The sequence below is a fragment of the Notamacropus eugenii genome, chromosome 2 (assembly GCF_028372415.1).
Source record: "Notamacropus eugenii isolate mMacEug1 chromosome 2, mMacEug1.pri_v2, whole genome shotgun sequence".
Classification (NCBI taxonomy): Eukaryota; Metazoa; Chordata; class Mammalia; order Diprotodontia; family Macropodidae; genus Notamacropus; species Notamacropus eugenii.
In genome coordinates, this window is record NC_092873.1 from 416,978,717 (window position 1) to 416,999,983 (window position 21,267).

The 21,267-nt window shown below is 35.4% G+C and overlaps 1 protein-coding gene across 1 annotated transcript in view; it reads left to right on the forward strand.

The window, feature by feature from the left end:
• EPRS1 (glutamyl-prolyl-tRNA synthetase 1) overlaps nucleotides 1-21,267 on the forward strand; it is a 69,541-nt gene that overhangs the window by 39,744 nt on the left and 8,530 nt on the right. The window contains exons 22-30 of the mRNA XM_072647800.1: nucleotides 1,961-2,223; nucleotides 4,275-4,326; nucleotides 5,032-5,241; nucleotides 6,746-6,818; nucleotides 8,295-8,374; nucleotides 8,607-8,708; nucleotides 9,732-9,887; nucleotides 10,426-10,623; nucleotides 11,017-11,190. Coding sequence (XP_072503901.1) covers nucleotides 1,961-2,223; nucleotides 4,275-4,326; nucleotides 5,032-5,241; nucleotides 6,746-6,818; nucleotides 8,295-8,374; nucleotides 8,607-8,708; nucleotides 9,732-9,887; nucleotides 10,426-10,623; nucleotides 11,017-11,190 — 1,308 coding nt within the window. The remainder of the gene's footprint in view (nucleotides 1-1,960; nucleotides 2,224-4,274; nucleotides 4,327-5,031; nucleotides 5,242-6,745; nucleotides 6,819-8,294; nucleotides 8,375-8,606; nucleotides 8,709-9,731; nucleotides 9,888-10,425; nucleotides 10,624-11,016; nucleotides 11,191-21,267) is intronic.

A 21,267-nucleotide genomic window follows, 5' to 3' on the forward strand; every position in this document is an offset into this window, starting at 1 on the left:
TTTTTGTCAGATAGTGAGTCCTTAGCCCAGAAGCTGGGGTCCTTGGGTTTATCAAACAGTAGACTGCTGTAGTCGCTGACTACTGTGTTTTATGTACCTAACCTATTCCACTGGTTTGCCCTTCTGTTTCTTAGCCAGTAGCAAGTGATTTTGATGATTGCTGTTTTGTAATACAATTTAAGATCTGGTATGGCTAGGCCACCTTCCCTAGCATTTCTTTTCATTAATTCCCTTGGTATTCTGGACCTTTTGTTCTTCCAGATGAATTTTGATATTATTTTTTCTAGCTCTATAAATAGTTTTTGATTGTTTGATATGATACTGAATAAATAAATTTAGGTAGAATTGTCATTTTTATTATTAGCTCAGCCTATGCACAAGCAACTGATGTTTTTCCAATTATTTAGATCTGACTTTATTTGTGCGAAAAGTGTTTTGTAATTGTGTTCACATAGTCCCTAGGTTTGTTTTGGCAGGTAGACTCCCAAATATTTTGGTGTCTACGGTAAACTTTAGATGGGATTTCTCTTTCTGTCTCGCTGTTGGGTCTCCAGTGTTTTCAGTAGGAATGGGTGTTATATTTTTTCTTATGAACCATTCTTACATTATCATAAGTCTTCTTGAAAAGATAGTTTATTATTATGTTCATAGAAATAATAGAGATAGATCTTGTGGAATAATATGTGGAGTTTTTAAAAAATTTAGAAAATATATCATACATTATGAAAAAAAATAGCATAGCTTCATGGTTAGAGATCTAACGTCCCAAGGTGAATTTGGAGTATTCAGTGAAATGTGCAGCCAGTGCAAGATATTGAGAAATCAGATGTTCCCAAAGGGTTACACCTAACTTGCCTAATTAATTTCAGACTTGCTCTTTAGACCTCTGCCAGGTTCTCTGTCACAGTACCTGTTTCAAGGGTTACATCCCCACAATATACTGAATTTATATAGAGAGAAGAGCAACCAAAGAAATACTCACATACAGTTTTGTTAAGGTTCTATTTTGATAGTTGAGTGGCCTAGGAATCAGAAAGACATAACTTTGTTTTGTTCCTGCTGTATTTTGGATTAGGCAAATCTTTTATCTGCTAGTATTCTAGGCAATCTCAATTTGTTAATTGTAATGCAAGTACCTCACTGGAACTCCCTGGAAGTCACCTGTCTAGCCTAAAACTTGTGTGTGTGTACATACATGTATATTTATGTGCACATATGTGTGTATATATATATTATATATAATACAAATATGTAAAACTTAGACTTCTGTTACAGATGTTAGTGGAAAAATTTCTTTTGGGGGGGATTTTTCCTCTTTTTTTAAATTAATTAATTTGTTTTCAGTTTTCTCCAATCATTTGTATAAGTCTTAGATTTTCTCCCCCTCCTTCCTCCCTCTCCAAGATGGCATGCAATCGTATATGGGTTCTACACATACATTATTATTAAACACATTTTCACATTGGTCATGTTGCATCGAAGAATTAAAATGAATGGGAGTAACTGTGAGAAAAAACAAACATAACACAGGAGAAAATATTCTGCTTCATTCTGCAATCCAATTCCATAGTTTTTTCTCTGAATGTGGAAGGCATTTTGCCTCAAGAGTCCATTGGGAATGTTTTAGGGCTTACGAAGAAGGGCTTAGTGGAAAAATTTCTAACCCTCTTTTTTTTAAACTCTACAGTTTTGATTACTTTTACTTTAGTTTTCCATCAGACTAAGTCATAATTTTGTCTTGCCTCTTTTCTTTGCACCTCAGCCACAGTACCTAACCTATTTATGTAATTTCATCAAAAGTTACTGTTTTATTTATGCTTCTCTTTCCTTCTGAGACTTCTGTTTTCTTTAGAAATCTGTTAGACATGAGCATTATTTGTCATAATGATTATTGTTCAGTGTATAGAAAATAATTTGTGATTCATATTGGCTTGTATTTTCCTTTTCTGTTATCTGGAAGGATAAAGTAGATGCAGCTGTGCAGGAACTCCTTCAGTTGAAGGCACAGTACAAGTCTCTGACAGGAGTGGATTACAAACCAGTTTCTGCCACTGGGGCTGAAGACAAGGATAAAAAGAAGAAAGAAAAGGAAAATAAATCTGAAAAGCAAAATAAGTCACAGAAACCAAATGATAGCCAAAAGAAAGAATCCTCTAAAGACCATGGGAGTGGGATGTCTTCAAGTGGAGCAGGAGAAGGTCAGGGACCTAAGAAACAGACAAGGTAGTATACGGGGCGGGGGGGGGGGGGGGAGGGGGGGGTTGGAGATGTCTGTGTCTGTGTCTGTCTGTGTGTTTCATAAATGGAAATTTAATCCCCACAAAATCTAAGCCAGAAATTCTGGTTGAATCAAAGTACTTCAAAATATATGCAGCTTATTTTCATCACAATGAGTTCTTACGTGTAAAGATTATCCTAAGTGCTAAAACCATAGCATGAGGAATTAAGATTTGATATAAACAAGAGGTTTTTTGAGGGGCAGGCAGGGAGGTAATATAAGGAAGGGTAGAAAGATTTGAAATTTCCTTCCTTTGAGATACATGATTTTAAGTTTAAAGCTAAGATTATTTACAGATGAGAGTTGTGAAGATCCACATTCCATTTGAGAGTCTTGTGTTTTATTTATATATACATAGTCCTTGCTTATTATGTTCATTTAGAATATACTTTGTGAAGAGATTTTCTGTATTAGAAGTTTTGAAAGTTGGGAAGATAGCTATTAACAACATCTAATAGTTTGTATTTAAGGACATAACATATGGAATAAGCTGATTCAGTCATTGCTATGTTATTGTCAAGAACTTGTCTGAACTCTTGAAATAACAGCAATTTTTAGTTAGTTTTTCTGTTTAGAGAGGATCTGTCTCAACAAGTGAACTTTTTCCGCTTCCTACTAGAATTCATGGTAAATTATCACAGTGTTGCCCTATTATATTCCTCAAGAAAGAACTAAAAATGTTGAAATAGCTGAGATAAGTTAAAGAACAATCAAATGTAATATATTTTGGTCATACTGATAATAGAATGTTGCCAGATATGAAGAAGTATCCATTGAGTATAAGAGAAATCCATCTGGTTCATGTAGATTTGAAAGAGGTAAGGAACACATCTCAAGGTGAATTGGGAGTGTTCAGTGAGATGTGCAGCCAGTGCAAGAATCTGAGAAATCAGATGTTCCCAAAGGGTTACACCTAACTTGCCTAATTAATTTCAGACTTGCTCTTTAGACTCTGCTAGGTTCAGTGTCACAGTACCTGCTTCAAGGGTTACATCCCCATAATATACTGAATTTATGTAGACAGAAGAGCAACCAAAGAAATACATACAGTTTTATTAAGGTTCTCTTTTGATAGTTGAATCAACAACAGGACAACCTGATCGATTTTTGTGTCTGATAGGGAATGACAGTCAGGCTTGGGATTGAGTTCCATCACAAATCAGTTATGGCTACACAGAAGGAGCTAATGGTTTTCATCTGTTCCACTTTTACAACCTAATGATACATTTTGAGCTGCCTGCCTGTCACCTAGCTGTAGTGCCAGTGCAATATTCACAGCACCTACAGCAGCCATGAATCTCTCCGTGCAAGTCTGAGTTGTGAAATATCACAGACTCTCTACATGGAAGACAGACCCAGAACAGTTATTCAGATACCAGAAAGCCAAGTCCATCACAGCAACAAAGAAATCTGTACACAATAAAAATGCAGAGGACAGCCCCATCCCCAAGCCTTTCCACAAACCAGCTCCATTAAACAAATTACAAAAAAAACCCTTCTCTCACATTAGTCAGCTGCCTGCTTGCCTGCATTCTTCCCAGCTCTGACTAGAATTTGACCAATTTCCTCTCAGCTCTCCTCTGGCTCCCCGTCTTCCTGTTCCACCTTGTTCCAGCCGTTTAGCAAGCTCCTCCTGCCGCAGGTTCCATGTTATTCAGACTGTCATGTGATCCAGGCAGATTACATTGGCCTATTAATGGATGGGGAAAGATCTTCCCGTTGAGAAACAAAATTCATTAACAATAAGCAAGAATACATTATCAGTATACTAGCTTCTGGCTTTAAGTACTGTAAATCTTTTTGAATGATCCACTAAAGATTTTTGAACTGAGTACTTTTTATAGGAATAGAAAATAGAATTCTTCCCCTGAGGAATTGTCCTTGGTACCAGCTATAACTTGGTCCCTTCTGCTTAAAGTCATTTTTGCAATTTTCCTTAAATATCAACAGTAGTAATTTCATTTGGGCATTTGCTTTTGTTTTCTAATTTCTACAGATTGGGGTTAGAAGCAAAAAAAGAAGAAAATCTTTCCGACTGGTTTTCTCAAGTGAGTATATTCCATTTGACTTTCGAATTGAACATATTATTACATGCTAACTGTTGCACATAATTATAGAGAAAGAAACTTGAATATATCAAATTTAATCTCAGTTCTAATATTGTTCGAATTTTATTTTTCAGTCTATTGATCATATCTTTGGAATGAATTGGATATTCCTACTGGTTCTTTTAGATTGTATTTAGGACAGAATAGATAGTATAAGTAGTTTTTAAACGTTTATCATGTGATTTTCCACCTTCCGTTAAAATCTTATTCTGATATTCAACAATGTGGGGATAACCCTAAGTTTTCAAAGGCTAACCTGCGAAATGCAAATTCTGATTACAGGTTGTAAGAAGTTGTAAAGACTTTGAGTGATAGGTTGTAGATTTGTATTCCAAAAACTAATATAGCTTATTTCTGAGAGAGTCTTGTCACCAGAAAATTTACCATGAGTTTTTGGACCACAACTACCAATGAAAACAATCTACTAAAGCATGGAGGGGTTGTAATTTACTTCAGTGGAAGATGATTTATACTGATGAAATCACATCTTTTGAAGATTTGAATTTGATTTAGAGCCTTTCATGTAAATTTGAGTTTTAGAGTTTGAGGGTCATACTCATAACTTGCTTTTATTATATTCCATTAATCACTTAGTTATTAGCTTCATTAAATTCTTTTGTAATTATCAACTTACATTTTATAAAGGTAATCACAAAATCAGAAATGATTGAGTACTATGATGTGAGTGGTTGCTATATCCTTCGTCCCTGGGCCTTTTCCATTTGGGAAGCCATTAAAGACTTTTTTGATGCTGGGATCAAGAAACTGGGTGTGGAAAACTGCTACTTCCCTATGTTTGTGTCACAAAGTGCTTTGGAGAAAGAAAAGACTCATATTGCTGACTTTGCCCCTGAGGTAAGCTGGCTTGTTTGCTTTATTTACATGATTGTTACTCTCAGAACTGTTAGAAATGCTCTTGAAACTAATAAGATATCAAGGAAAGTTTATTGCAGCAGAGTTCAGAGGAATTGAACGCCTTGGTCAAAGTGGGCTCAACTCCCCCTTTTAGGAAGGAAGACCACTGAGTCCAGAAGTGAGATGAGCTATATAGAGTTAATTCAGAACGAATCCTCTCTTCAGAGGACGGATTGGTCCATTCCCATTTAGGTCACCACCTTCTTTACACATCCATTACATACCTCCCTAATATGTTTCCCCTCTTTCTCTAACATGAATTGTGCGTAATTTTGTGCTTTTTCTCACCCCAGGCAGAAAAGTTAATGTCCAAGTAGCTTATTAAGCAAGCGCAAAGTGAAAAAGCTTTCTCCTGGTTATTCCAAGTCATATTTCAGAACCAGTTCAGGCGAGATAGGCCCCCATCCTGATTCTTTGGTTTTCTGAAGGCCACTGACGGTCTTCTGATTGGATGAGCCCACTTGCAGTCTGCTGGCACCTTTATCTAACTTGTTTTTTTCCTCAGTGGCTTCTTCAACTTAATCACTTCTGTGGAAATTCAACTCTTCACTATCTCTCATAGAACTCAAAAGATTTTTTTTTCACTTGTAGTTACTGAGGTTAACTTTTAAAAAACCTTTTAGTAAAAAAAAAAAATAAGAAAATAATGTGCTTTTAATAAAATATATAGAAACTGTTTCATACTAATGTCTTCATGGATAAATGGAAATTCTACTTTAGTCAGATTTATCAATTTTAAAAACAATAGTCAATGGAAATTACTCTTGATCTTTGCAGAGGGGTAAGAATAATTTCACAGATGTTCAGTTACTAGGTTGAACTGTGGTAATATATATTTTGTGCATAATTTTTACTTATAAGGGTTACCAATCAGAGACAAAAAATTATGTACTGCTACTCCTCGTTCACTTTTCCAGTCTCATCATTTCATAGCATACCTCCTAATTGTAGGCTTGCCCTAAGGTTGTATCCCGGGTTCTCTTCTGTTCTCTCTCTAGATTCTCTCACTGTCTGAACCTCGTTACTCCCATGGGCTTCTTTGTCATCTCTATGCAGATGATTCTTATATCTATATCAGTAAGTTAATTGCTAAGCATTCTCATGCTTAACACATGCCAGGCACTGTGCTAAGGAGTGAGGACACAATGAAAGGAAAACATCATTCTTGTCCTCAGGAAGCTCAGATCAGTGATTCTCTGTAACATCTAGGAACAAATAGAAATTCTTCTCTTTGACACTCAGAACTCTCTAAAACTTGATCCTAGTTTAACCTTTGTAGCCCATTACACATTATTCCCCTTCAATTCCTTTACAATCAAACCACACTAGCCTGCAGATATAGTTCTTCTGTTGTCATGTCTTGCCTCTTTTGCTGGCACTTGATAAATGTTAATTAATTGATTAGTTGCTCAGAGTTTTCAGAGTACAAATTTTGTCTTTGTAGGTTGCTTGGGTTACAAGGTCTGGCAAAACAGAATTGGCAGAACCAATAGCTATTCGCCCAACTAGTGAAACAGGTAAGGAAAGGCCTTGGGTGATTGGATAGTGCCCATGTATTAGCTCCAAGTCTCTTTCCTTAGCCATTATATTTATGATAGTTACCAGAAATATAAAGTTTTAGGAAGTTTAATAAAGACAACACAGGAGCTAGTATGGATAAGATAAACTCATATTCTCCTGTTACAAGTACTCCTTAGAAAAGCCTTTTTTCTCTCACCTTCCATTGAGTGAAATAGTAGTTTTTAACACTTTCTTGTAAGGAAAATTAAATTAATTTTTAGAAGGTTCTTTTTTTTAACTTTTTTCTGTTTTTGTGTACCAAGTACTTAAAAGTTCTGTACTATTTCCAATTTTTATTAGTCATCTTGGTTATTTCAGGTCTGCAAGTTGGTTAGTTCCCCTGAAGTGACTTATCATTTTGCTTTTTAGGAATATAAATGCTAATCGCTGCTTCTATTATTTTTACATTTAGGGAGTTTTGAGTAAAACACAATAATAAGTAATATAAAACCTTTGTCAGAATACTTGAGAGAATAGATTCTCTAATCCTACTTTAAGGAGGAGTCTTGCTGTTTTTGATTGTTTATAGTAACTGCAAGCACAATTTTTAGAAATGTATGCTTTCATCTTTTAGACCATTTAGTATTTTGTATGAGTCAGTTATTGTACATGTGGGAAAATAGTACCAACCATATTGAGCAAAGCACCTAAAATAGCAAATTTATATTAAAATTTCTAGTTCTTAGCACTAAAAACTAAACATATTTACATAATAGATGGCAAAAAGTTTGAGTGTGTTTATATATTCTTTTTGGTGGGTTTGTGGGAGAGGCAATCAGCTTTAAGTGATTTGCCCAGGGTCACACAGCTAGTAAGTGTCTCAGGCTAGATTTTACCTCAGGATCTCCTGACTCCAGGGCTGTTGCTGTCCTCTGTGCCACCTCACTACTTCTCTATTCTTTATATACTACAGATGATGCTATCCTTTAGTAAATCTTTGGCCTGAGCTGTTACAACAGCCATTCTTCTCCTTGTTTAGTTATCTTCCCTCTTCAACCCATTCTCCCTACAGCTGCCAAAGTGATATTCTTAAAGGACGAGTTTGGTTGTGTTGCTCCACTGCCTAGTTGTTACCTCTTGGATAAAATGGCAAACGCTTTTGTTGGGAATTCAAGCTTTTCCAGTACACCTTATTACACTTTACTTTCCTTTACACTGTCTGCAATCCAGTCTAATTGGCCTACTTTCTTTTCCATGTAAACCACATCCCATCTCCTACCTCCATGCCTTTGTGCCTGTAATGCACTCTCTTCTCTACCTCTTAAAAATCCCTAGTTTCCTTCAGAGCTCAGTTTAAGTGCCCCTCTCTGAGGAGCTCTTTCCTGATCTCCTCTAGTGACTAGTCCCATTCAGCCCCTGAAAATGATTTCGTATGTTTCTTTTGTGACCAGTATATTGTTAGATTATTAAGGTTCTTTTTTTTTCCTTTTTAGTCATGTATCCTGCCTATGCAAAATGGGTCCAGTCACATAGGGATTTGCCAATCAGACTTAATCAGTGGTGCAATGTAGTAGTAAGTACAGATCTCTTACTCATTTCATGTATTCTTCATAGGAATAAAGAATGCCTAATTATTATTTATTGAATAGATTTTTTTTTGGAGATGGAACTGTTTTGGATTTTGACAGTTATGAAACAGATGCCAAACAAAGTAGTAGTCACTATAAAACAAAAAATTTTTCACTTGGTGCCTGAATTTACTGTAACTTCTTTACATTTTACATTTACATCAACTTCTTTTACAGCGTTGGGAGTTCAAACATCCACAGCCTTTCCTACGTACCCGTGAGTTCCTTTGGCAGGAAGGGCACAGTGCTTTTGCTACATATGAAGAAGCCGCAGAAGAGGTATAGGTTTTTTGTGGTCTTTTGTTTTGTTTTGTGAGTGTGTGTTCTGGCACAATGTTGTCCATGTGATGGGCATTCAGTAAGTGTTTGAAAGTAAAAATTTAATCTACCCATAAGTGGCCCAAAAGAGAGATTTTCATGGAGTGATCTAACCTTTGATTTATACAATACATGTCACCTGTACTCTGATGTGCCTCATTGCAGCAAGATGATGATCCTGGGTTGTCAGAGACTGCTAGCAAAGGCCAAGTGCCAGCAGATACTATTGATACTTGAAAGGCTAGTAAGGAATCACCAATTTAACTAAGTTTGGAGAAGCTCATCTCCAGAAGGACAGGAAACTTTTTCACCCTAAAAACTAATGAAGAACCTATTCTAAGGAGTTACCTGTTGTAATTGGAAGATGTTCCACCCTCATGAAATGATAACTCTTTTGACTTGTTAAATGCATTAGAGTTTAAATAACTTCTTAATTGGAAGTTTTCATCATTTATTGTTTATAGTTGAAAATTCTGACTTTGATGTACAACCCAAATTGATAGAAAAAAGCTACTCATTTTTAATTACTTATTTTGATTTCTCTAGAATTTTTTAACTGAATGCTCAGTTGCCTTTAGCAATACATATGTATAGGAGATACACACACACACAGAGGTATGTACACAAATGCACATACATATATACATATATTTCTGTATAAACATACACATATATACATATGTACACACACATACCTACATCTTTTTTGGCTACTTTATCCCCTAAATTTATAAAAAAATCTTTCAGTAGGTATACTTTTATTGTAGAAATTTGAATTTGATTTGTTTTATGCTGATCACCAGTTTCAGAAGTCTCCTTTTCCAAGTTTACACTGTTTACTTTTATGAACCTTTTCAGGAAAAAAAAGTCATTATTTTACCATTTAAAAGGAGTTTCTGCTCATTTATTTTTTTAAACTAAGCTTTTCTAAATTGACATGAACAAATAAATGTCTGAAAACATTTATATTTACAATATGTATAGGTCCTGCAGATACTTGACCTATATGCTCAGGTGTATGAAGAACTCTTGGCAATTCCTGTTGTGAAGGGAAGAAAAACTGAGAAAGAGAAGTTTGCAGGAGGAGACTATACCACTACAGTAGAAGCATTCATTTCTGCCAGTGGAAGAGCAATCCAGGTATCAATTTGGGGTATAGATTTTTATATGATACATTTGGGTGTGACCACCAAAAAAAGTAAAAACAAGAAAATCCCTGAACAAGGTTCTTAGGAGTGAAATATTTTAAAATCCTTTCTTTACCTTTGTCTTCACTTAGGACTATATTATTGTCAGGTCAAATAAACATATCACTTGAAGTTCGATATTAAACATACTTCCTTTGGAATCCTTTCCTGGATTAAATGACCTTTTCCATTTTAGTGTCATGTCTTAATTTGACCTTCAAGAAAGAAGTCATGTTCATTGCACCCTTAAATAATATATATTTGGAATCAGTTTAGGTTTTTTATTGCCCTTAAAGATATCAATTTTATGAACATAATTTTTAAAGAAAGTTTCTAAAATAATGATTAGGTAGAATAATTAACTTTTTGTGCAGAAGAAAACTTTTTGAGAATACTTGAACTTTCTTGTCAAGGCATAGTTAATTATCTTAAGCTGATTAAATAAACTGCTATGCTTTTTTTATGCTTGCAACTGTTTGGTTTTATTTTAGGGAGCAACGTCACATCATCTTGGGCAGAATTTTTCTAAAATGTTTGAAATTATTTTTGAAGACCCAAAGACACCAGGAGAGAAACAGTTTGCCTACCAAAACTCTTGGGGGCTTACAACTCGAACTATTGGTGTTATGATAATGGTTCATGGGGACAATATGGGTTTGATCCTGCCACCTCGAGTAGCCAGTGTTCAGGTAAGAAAGATGTCTCCACTTTGAAAAGTGGAATTTTCTAGAATTTTAAAAAATGCATTGTAAATAAGATAATACAGAATGTCAAACTTCTTTTTCATTTTAATCATTTTATTTATGAATGTGGTTTTTTTCCTATAGTTAATTACTTAAGTTCTTCAGATACTTACTTTGAAATAATTTCTGAAGCCAAGTGTTTTTTCTGCTTTATAGAAGATGCTGTTTATGGCGGTCTCATAAATAATCCCATAAAATTTCTTGTAATTTACTTACCATGCATACCGACTTATGCAGTTTTATAATTGGTTGCAAACTGTTACTAATTTTACATAATAAAATTACTTGAGTTAAACTTATTCCTGCATTCTAAGTTTGGGACATTTTGGTGGCTTACAGGTTGTTGTTATTCCTTGTGGAATTACAAATGCACTCTCTGAAGAAGACAGAGAGGCATTAAGTATGAAATGCAATGATTATCGAAAACGGCTGCTCACAGCTGACATCCGTGTCCAGGTAGATTTACGAGACAATTATTCACCAGGTTGGAAGTTCAATCATTGGGAGCTCAAGGTAAGTTCCTCTGAACTGTTTCTCCCTATCCAATTTTGTTTCGTATTTCGTTCTTCATAGTTGCTTTTTGTAATCCTTAAAAGCTGTATTATTACTGCTCTGTATTTTAAGTGGTAATGTTTTTGGTCAGTAAAAATTGAGCACTCAGATGTGTTTTGCTATACATATATATACACGCACACACATATGTGTATGTATATGTGTGTGTGTGTGTACACACACACACACACATATATACACAGAGAGAATTCATTTAAAGTTTATATGCATGCTAAATTTTAAATGGAGGGTGTTACTTTTGCTTGTTTTTATTGAAATGAATGTGAAAATTAGACATCCTAAAGCCCTACATGGTTGGGATATTAATGTTTTAATGTAGTTCTATCAGGAATTAGGCTTTCACTAAATAATTGAACTATTTTAAAAATATGCCATATTATCTGTTTCCTTGCTTGTCAGATTATGTGTAGGTATTCTTTTACTTCACATTGTAATCATTGTGTATGTTGTTTTCTTAACTAATTGCTTCACTCTGTATTAGTTCAAGTAAAACCTTTGGTGCTTCTTTGTGCTCATCACATTTATCAGTTCTTATATCATGAATCCATTACACTCCTTCCTGTACTGTAATTGGGTTAGCTATTTTCCAATCGATGGGCATTTATTGCTTTCCATTTCTTTGCTATCATCAAAAGTGCCGCATTTTGGTGTGTATCAAGACTTTCTTTTTATTAAGAGCTATGAGCCTAATAATGGAATCTCCAAGTGAAAGGGTATGGGCATTTTAGTCACTTTGCATAATTCCAAATTACTTTTCCAGATGGCTGTACTGATTGGTAGTTCCACAAGCGATGCACTAGTGTGCCTGTCTTCCCATAAGCCCTCCAGTATTGACTGTTCCCATCTTTTGTCGTCTTTGCCTATTTCCTAAGTGTTCAGTGAAACCTCAGGGTTGTGTTGATTGTTATTGCTGTTATTAGTGATTTAGAATATTGAGATGTTTGTTAAGAGTTTGCAGTTCTTTTTGAAAAGTTCATATTTTCTGCTAGCAGCTTTTGGGGAATGACTTTTGGTCTTTTTCCATACACACAGAGAGAAGCACGTGCGCGCGCGCGCACACACACACACACATATATGAAAGTCTGTTAATTGTTTATATATCTTGGATACCAAACCCATATCAGGGTTTTCCCCCCCCACTTAACCACTTCCTTTCTTTTCTTATCGTATCTTATCTTATCATTAATTTCTTTGTACAGAACTTTTTAGTTTCATGTTGTCAAATAGATCTTTTTTATCATTTGTAATTACCTCTATCACTCTTTGATTGAGAGTACATCTACCCTTAACTGTTTAATTATCTGCCTGTCTTCTAATTTTTTACAGTATAATCTTCAATATTGAGTTTACATATCCATTTAGAATATATTGTGGCAGTTTGGCATAAGGTTTTAGTCTAAGCATAATTTCTGTCAGGTTGCTTTCCATTTTTCCCAACAGTTTTTATCATATAAGGATTTCTTTTGTAAGTAATTTATCTTTTTCAGTTTATCAACAATGATTTATTAAGGTCCATTGTTTCTGATTCTTCCTTGTCTGATATGTTCCATTGATCTCCCTCTCTATTTTTTAACCAATGCCATATGGTTTTGGTGACTGCCATTTTATAGTTAAAGGCCTAAAATAGAGAAAGAGGAATTAAGATTGTCCCTGTTTGCTGGTGAAATGATGGTTTACCTTGACAGTTCTAGGGAACCAGCAAAGATACTACAGTATCTAATAGCTTCAGAGTTGCAAGCTACAGACTATACCCTCAAAAATCAATAGCATTTCTATACAGTAATAACAACAAAGTATAAGAGGCAGTAATAGAAATGGAAATCTAATTCAAAATAGCTACAAAATGCATAAAATATTTAGGGATCAGTATACTAATCCACATAAAATGCTTGTTTACATTCAGTGACAAAGCGCTCCTTAAATAAAGAACAACTTAAATAGTTGGAGGCATATTCAGTGTTCATGTCGAGGCCATGACAACGTAATAAAAATGACAATATTACCACAGTCAATTTATAGTTTGGTGAGTGTGTATATATATATATGTATATATATATATATATATACACACCAATCAAATTATATAATATACATATTATCTAAGCAATACTATATAGAACTCGAGAAAATAATAACAAAATTCATTTGAAAAAATCTCTAAAACAAAGAGAATTGGTTAAAAGAAATAGGGATGAAGGGCTTAAAACTATATTATAAAGCAAGAGTCAGGACCTTACATTCTATTAGGAGAAGATGGAAGAAAAGGAGTGACAGAAAGTGGGTTAAAAGGGTTCCAACTTAGAGACAAAACTTGGGGATGCTCAGATATCTGGAAATGTTTAAGGCTGAGATGGTGCTAAATAGGTTGAAACCTCACTAGTCAGAGAGTTTAAGGCACCCCAGGGACAGGAGTAGTGGGAAGGAAAAGACCAGTGTACACAGGATCTGGCTTAGGGATGGCCAGAAAGTAATATATTGGAGACCTGGCTAAATAAGCTGAAGGCTCACGTGAATTGGAAAAGGATAGCATACAGACTCATAATCCTCAAATCCCAGTAAACCAGAATGAGACACCAAATCTAACAATGAAGTATGGATGAATATAAGATTTTTAATGTTAGTTTAAAAAAAAGTTACACATTGCCATCCACATAGCAAAAAGATTTAAAGCTTTTCGTTGACTATAGATTATAAAACAACAGTGTGCTGTGAATGCCAAAAATTCATTGTGAATTTAGACTACAGTTCAGTTCAACAAATACCAAGTGCCAACAGGACACTAGGCCTTGGGCATAAACAGATAAATAAGCATTGTCTTTATTTCTCAAGGAACTCAAAACCTAATAGCTAAGATAGATGTTATATCCAAATAACTCTAAGGCAAAGGCCAAATGTTTTCCAGACAAATTATAATGAGAATTATAGGGAGTGAGAGATCACTTGTAGCTCCAAGTATCAGGGAAATTTTCATAGAAGAGTCAACAACTGTATTGGGGCTCCCAAAAGGGACTTTTAACGGGTGGAAAATGGTGCACTCATTCTAAGCATGGTGTAAACTGAGCACATAAACAGAAGAGGGCAGCAAAAGTTAATGAGAACAGAGGGCAATAAGTATTCCAGCTGTGTTGGAATGGACAGGAGTCCATGTACATGGACAAGAGTCACAAGAGTTAAGTCTGGAGAAGTAGTTTAAGCCACATTATGGAAGTCCCTGGATGCCATACTTAGGAATAAGCCACTGGAGTTTTTTGAGCTGGAGTTATGCAATCAGAATGAGATATAAGATTTTGTGTGTGTGTATGTACGTATACATATATGTATGCATATATATATTTCACACAGACAGTGATGTGGAAGATAAATTGGAATTTAGTGCCTGAGACAAGGAAGAGTCATAGTCTTACTGTTTTTCTAAGGTAGTCAGATTGTCTCTGGATTTTTATGTTTGATTCTGGGTCTGTATTTTAACGTAGGCCCTTTGGAAACTGTCCAAAATGTGGGGAGGATACTAAACTTTATGATACTTTTTATTTTAACTAAAAACTTGGAGTCTCGTGAACTATTTTCAGATACTTAAAGAGCTGTTGTGTTGATTAGTATTGAACACCAATATAACCCAGTTTGGTGATTGAGTTATTTACATAAAAATTAATTTAACATGTAAAGAATCATGGCAGCTTTTCAATTGCTCCCTCTAAATCCTCAGGATTGTCTGTCTATTCATTCTCATTCGCATTTCCTCTAGTTGGTTGTTTTTCTTTTGCTTTTTGCATTATTTTTATATAGAGCTTACCAGACATCTTGGTATAAATTGACTTTTTTGGTCTAATTTGCATTATAGCATTCCATTGCATTAATTTAACAATTTAATAAGCTGTTCACCTTTTGTTGAACATTTAATTTGTTTCCAATTTGGTTTCTTATTTTGTTATTTTTAGTAATATTGCTGCTATGGAAATCCTCATGTATGTAGTAGTTCCCCTCCTTTTTTAAAGTAATATGTTCAGAATATTTTTCCAACAGTGAAATTGTTAGGTCAGAGGGCATGGTTTTAAATTCTTTTTTGGTAACCTTTACTGTGTATTGCCAAATTAGTGTCCCATAAAGTTCTGCAAATCTGTAGTTCTGTCAGAAATGATGTGTGAATCTATTCCTCCACAACCTCAGTAGCGCTGAATTTTATTGTTTTTCGTTATTTTTGTCTACTTGAAGATTTGACATAGTAACTAAAAGCTGTTTTAATTTGAAGCTCCTTATTGAAATTGAACATTTAAAAATGATGAACAATTTATGTTTCCTTTTTAAAGAATGGTTCTTATTCTTTTACCATTTATCCCTAATAGGGTTGACAGTACTATTATGACTTCTTAGTATTTTTTATATACTTAAGAGGACAAGTTTTTATATAAATATTTTCCCCGATCTTGTTTTTGTTATACATGAACGCTTTATTTTCATCTAGCCATGTGTTTGGTTTTTTCTTTGAGAATGTTTTATTGCTGTTCTTTTCACATCACTGTAACTTCCCAGTAATCCCTCTAGCTCGCCATTAGAACTCTTTTTTGTAACAAATAAGAGTAGTCAGATAAAATAGTCACGTTTGAAACTATGTGCTTCTTTACATAATGATGCACCCCCTGACCAGAAGGATGGGAGACATGCTTCAGACTGAATTCAGTCAACATTGGTATTTATGAATGAATGAAGTATTTATTAAGAAACTCTTATGTGACAGATGCCATGTAAAAGCTTTCCCTATTTTCAACTTGGTTGCAACTTGGGAAGATAACATATACAAATATAAGTAGTCAGTCTCTAAGCATTTATTAAGTACCTAACGTGCACCAGGAACTGTTCTAAGCATTAGGGATACAAATAAAGGCCAAAAACAGTCCTTGCATTCAGGGAGCTCCCAGTATAATGGGGGAGACAACAGGCAAACAACTACGTGCAATAAGATAAGTACATGACAAATTAGGAATAATAAACATAAGGAGCTGGAAGTAAAGGGGATCAGAAAACACTTCATGTAGAAACTGAGATTTTATATGAGAATTGAAGGAAATCAGGAGTCAGAGATGAGAAGGTAGAGTATTCTAGACATGGGTATATTGGGTATGAGAGCCAGTGAAATATCCAAAGTTGGGAGATGGAGTTTCTTATCTGAGGAACAGCAGGGAGGCCAATGGATTTCGGGAGTGGGGGGGGGGGGGGGAGAATTAAGAAGACTGGAAAGGTAGGTGAGTTGGTGAGAGCTTGCACCAATTACAGAAGAGAAGGGGAAGGATGGTGTATGAAAGAGATGTTACAAAGATGAAATTAGCTAGACTTACCAATAGGTTTATGTATGTGGGATGAGAAGGGGAGTTGAAGATGACAACTAGGCTTGAAACTTGGATGACTGGGAGAATGGTGGTGGCCTCTATAGTATAAGGGAAGTGTAGAGGAGGGGATGGTTTTGGGAGAAAGATAATGAGTTCAGTTTTCAACAAGTTTAAGATGTTTACAGGACATCCAGTTTGAGATGTCTAGTAGGCAGTTGTACCTACGTGCTTAGAGGTTTGAGCTGGATAAGTAGATCTGAGAATTATGAGCATAGAGATGACAATTTAAACCATGGGCAGAGAAGAACATCTAATATAATCTAGACAAAAATCTATCAAAGGAAACTGAGAAGTACTGACCAAGAGGAGAACCCAGAAGAGTGCTATCCTGAAAACCTAGAGACAAAAGGGTATCAAGGAGAAGAGGCTGATCAGCCATGTCAGAGGCTTCAGAGAAGTCAAGGAGGAGGAGGATTAGGAAAAGACCATTAGATTTGTTGATTAAGAAAACATTGGTAACTTTAGAGAGCCCAGTTTTTGTTGAATGATGAGATTGGAAGCCAGATTACAGAAAATTAATAAGAGAGTGAGAGAAAAGAATGACATATGCAAAATAGATAGTAATTTTGGGAGGGAGATCTGGTGACTGTGGAGCTGAACCTTAAGCAAAATTAGGGATTTTGAGAGAGAGGGTAGGAGCAGTCATGTAGTCATAGGGATTAACCAATTGCAAAGGTGTAGAGCTGTGATGAATAGTAAGAAGGCCACTTTGGCTGATTATCAGTCCATGTAAAGGGGAGAAATGTGCAATAAGATTGGAAAGGTTGGTGGGGGCTAGGTTGTGGGAGACTGAATGGCGCAAGTTCATATTCTATTCTAGAGCTTGTATGGAGTCACTGGTGTGTATCGAGTAAAGGAGTAACCTAGCCACATTTATACTTCATGAAAATAGTTTAGCAGTTGTATAAAGGGCTGTTATAATAGTGTAGGCAAGAAACAATGGGAGCCTCAATGAGGGTGGTAACTGTGGGAGTAGAGAGAAGAGGAAAGATGGAAGAAATGCTGTAGAAGTAGAAAAGACAAGATTTGGCAACTGATTGGGTATGTGGCATGAGTGCCAGTGGGGAATTGAGGGTGATGCTGAAGCCATGAGCCTGTGTGACTGGAAACATTGTGGTGCCTTTAACAGAAAGAGAGAAGTTCAGAAATTGAGTGGAAAGATTAAGTCAGTTTTGGATCTGCTCAGTTTGAGATATCTGTGGAACACAGAATTCAAAATGTCCAGTAGTTGGTGATGTGGGGCTGGAGGTCAGAAGAAATTGGGACCAGAAATAAAGATCTGAGAGTTATCAACATACAAATGTTAATTAAACTCTTGTGAACCTATCAGCTCCTGAAGAGAGAGGATGTAGGGAGAAAAGAGAAGAGAGCCCAGATTGTACCTTAAGGTACATCCACAGTTACAGGGTGTATTGTGAGTGATGAAATGAAGAATAATTTGTTAAGCATATATGGGCCAGCCATTGCTTCAAGGGCTGGAGACACAAATGCAAAAGAAGAATAGTTCCTTACTCTTGAGGAGCTTATATTCTAATAGGAGGAGACCTTTTGTAGGGAAGTGGTGTCCAGGAAGGCATCATTTGCTTTTGAAACTTAAAGTGTTAGTGAGTGACACAAGTGAGTGGAGGGGAGTACATTGACACATCCTTTCCAAGAGTAATGTTGAGTTGATTTGATTTTAGAACTGGAACTGGAGAGTGAGGTAGGGCTAATGGAAAGAAATAGTATCTGGGAAAGAAGTAGACATTCAGCAGCATGGAAGACAGCCATTTGAAAGGCATGGAGTTGAGAGATGGAGAGTAGTGGGTGAACAGAAAGAGCAGTGTAACTAGGTCATAGAGCATGTGCTGGGAAGAGAAGAGACTGATAACTGGGGAGAGTGGTTTCAGTTGAGCACAGTAGGGAAGTCAGACTGCAGCAGGTTTAGAAACAGGTGAGAGGAGAGAAAGTGGAGGCAGTGAGTGTAGAAGGCTTTGCAAAGGAGTTTAGCTGAGAAGGGGCAGTTACATCTCAAATAACTGATAGTTTTTATTTCTTGTTTAAAGGTTTTGTTTTTTTTTTTTTAGTTTCTTGATCTTTGTTACTATTAAATAAGAATTTAATGGCTTTTGCTTTATATTCCTAATGCACAGTTCCTGTTATGTAGTAGGCACTTGAAACTTGTTTTTCATTAATCATGTAGGTTAAGTTTATATTCTGCAGTTTAGCTGAATCTCCCCCTTCCTCCTTTTTTGGGGGAGGGCAGTTAAGGCAATTGGATTTTCAGGCAGCTGAATAGATAGAGGCAAGCAGCAGATAAGAGTGCTGGGCCTGGAGTCAGGAAGATGAGTCTCAAGACGCTTGCTAGCTGTGTGACCCTGGGCAAATCACTTAACCTGGTTTACCTTAAGTTTCTCATCTGTGAAATAAGCTAGAGAAGAAAATGACAGACCACTCCAGTATCTTTTGCCAAGAAAACCCCAGAATTGGGTCATATAGAGTCAGACACGACTGAAACCATTGAGCAAAAATAAGTTTGGATTTTCTAACCACATTACTGTGATATTTTGACCTCCTTATTTGCAGTGCTAATCCCTCTTTTTCTTTCTCCTGTTTAAGTGCAGTCTCTAGAAGTTCCATTCGCATGGGAAGTAAAAAGTAGTATCCTTTGTACCACTTTTTAATGGCAGTGCTTCAAATGATTCTCCATTACAAGCTATTTTGGCTCTTGTCTTAAGGTAGAAACTTTTATCTTGTTGAGGAAAAAAAATCTCATGACATCTGTGTGTTTTTTTGTTTGTTTGTTTCTCAGTATTATTTTATCATGAATGAATGTTGTTTCTTTTTTAAATAAATTTTTATTTATAGCTCTCATTTTCACATTGCTAAAATTGTATCCCTTCTCCTTGGATGGATTTTTTTCAAAGGCTTGCTCTGTCTTAATTACATGCTTGTCTTGAATTTTTTTGTTGTCTATATGTTTAATTATGTTGATTTCTGTCAGGAAATTTACATACTTCCAGATGGAACCTGAATGAATGGTAAAAATCTTGTTTGCTCATGAGTTAATAGTCTTACTGTATAAACTTTCCTTGGCTATATGCTGTTAGCTAACATCTAGTGGTTTTGGATCTATTTTCATTAGGGAAATTTGTGTATAATAATTTTCTTTTTTTACTGGTTTAATGCCAGAATGTTCTACCATTCTTTCTACTTATGAGAAATGTGTGTACCTACGGATTATTTTATTGATGAATTTAAAATATTTTTGCTTTCAGTCCATCCTGCCCCTAATTGTGAGGTACTTTTTTTTTCTTTTGGGGACATGAGGAACAGTTGGTATTCTTTGAAGACTTTTCTTATTTCTTTCTCCAAGATTATTCTGTTTAAATTGTCAGAATCCTATGGCAGAAATTTATATGTAGACAATCATCAATTTCTTTTAAAACCCCTTAATTTTTAGACTATTGCTCTTTTTACATTTCCTAATACTATCCTTAATTTCTTTTGTGTTTGGTTATTTATTATTTGTTGCTCCAGAAGACAGGACTATTCGACCAATTAGGGGAACAGAGAATTCAGTCAAATGGATTAGAGAAACTGATTTTGTCTCTTCATATGTGAAGCTTCATGACAGTTGGGGGCAATTTAACAAGAATGATTGTCTATTAATGGAGGAGTTTGATCATTTGCTGGGAATTTTTAGAGGGGAGTTAAATGCTAGGTGAAGGGTTAAATTATTTGACTTTTGAGATCCCTTCTGTTTCCATTCACTGATTTTCTATTCTGCCACATAGCCATCCTTTCATTTTGAGCCAAATAGATGGAATGTTTTTTTCTCCTATGTAATTTTCCCTACTGTTTGTTGGAGTTCCTTTTCCTTTCTTACAAAGCAGTTGTATTTAATATAGTGTAGTAATACTATTTATGTGCTTTGTTGGAATTCTCCAGTGTAATATGTGTCTCCTCAAATTATTTGTCTCATTGATCATTCTTGTATTGTCACATGTAAGTATCACACATTTCAGTAGTAGTCTGGTGTATATTCCTTTACAAAAAAGTCAGACCAATTTCTAGGGGATAAATTTTATCATTTAAATATTTAAAGTATATTTCTGTTTATTAGGGAAACTAATCCAAATATCCTTAGAACACAATGCAAATAGAGCCACATGGGAATCTTAGGTTGGAGTAGTCCCATTACATAGTCCTATTTATTTTATTTTATCTATGGACATGGGACACAGCTTTGTATCTAGAGACAAATAGTGACATATTAAAAGAGTAGCTTGTTGCTTTCTTTTTGACTTGGGCAAAAATGTAAACCCCTCACCTGTCTCTCTGCTGTTACCTGTTACCTTCCTTTCTTTGAGCTTGCAAATATTTTCAGTGATAAATCTATACTGGTTGTGTGGTTCTTCCTCCTTAGGAGGTAAAAAGGTTTAAATGACTGGAGATAGATAGTGAGTAGTTCTGGATCATAAAAATTGTTCTGCTTTTTTCGTTGTTCAATGGTGCTGAACCATATCTTTTTATTAGGGAATGAATGCATGCATGCATGCATGAAAAAACATTTACCTAAGTGTTTACTATGCACCATCACTGTGCTTAGTGATACAAATATAAAAGTCTAAACAGTTCCTGCTCTTACAAG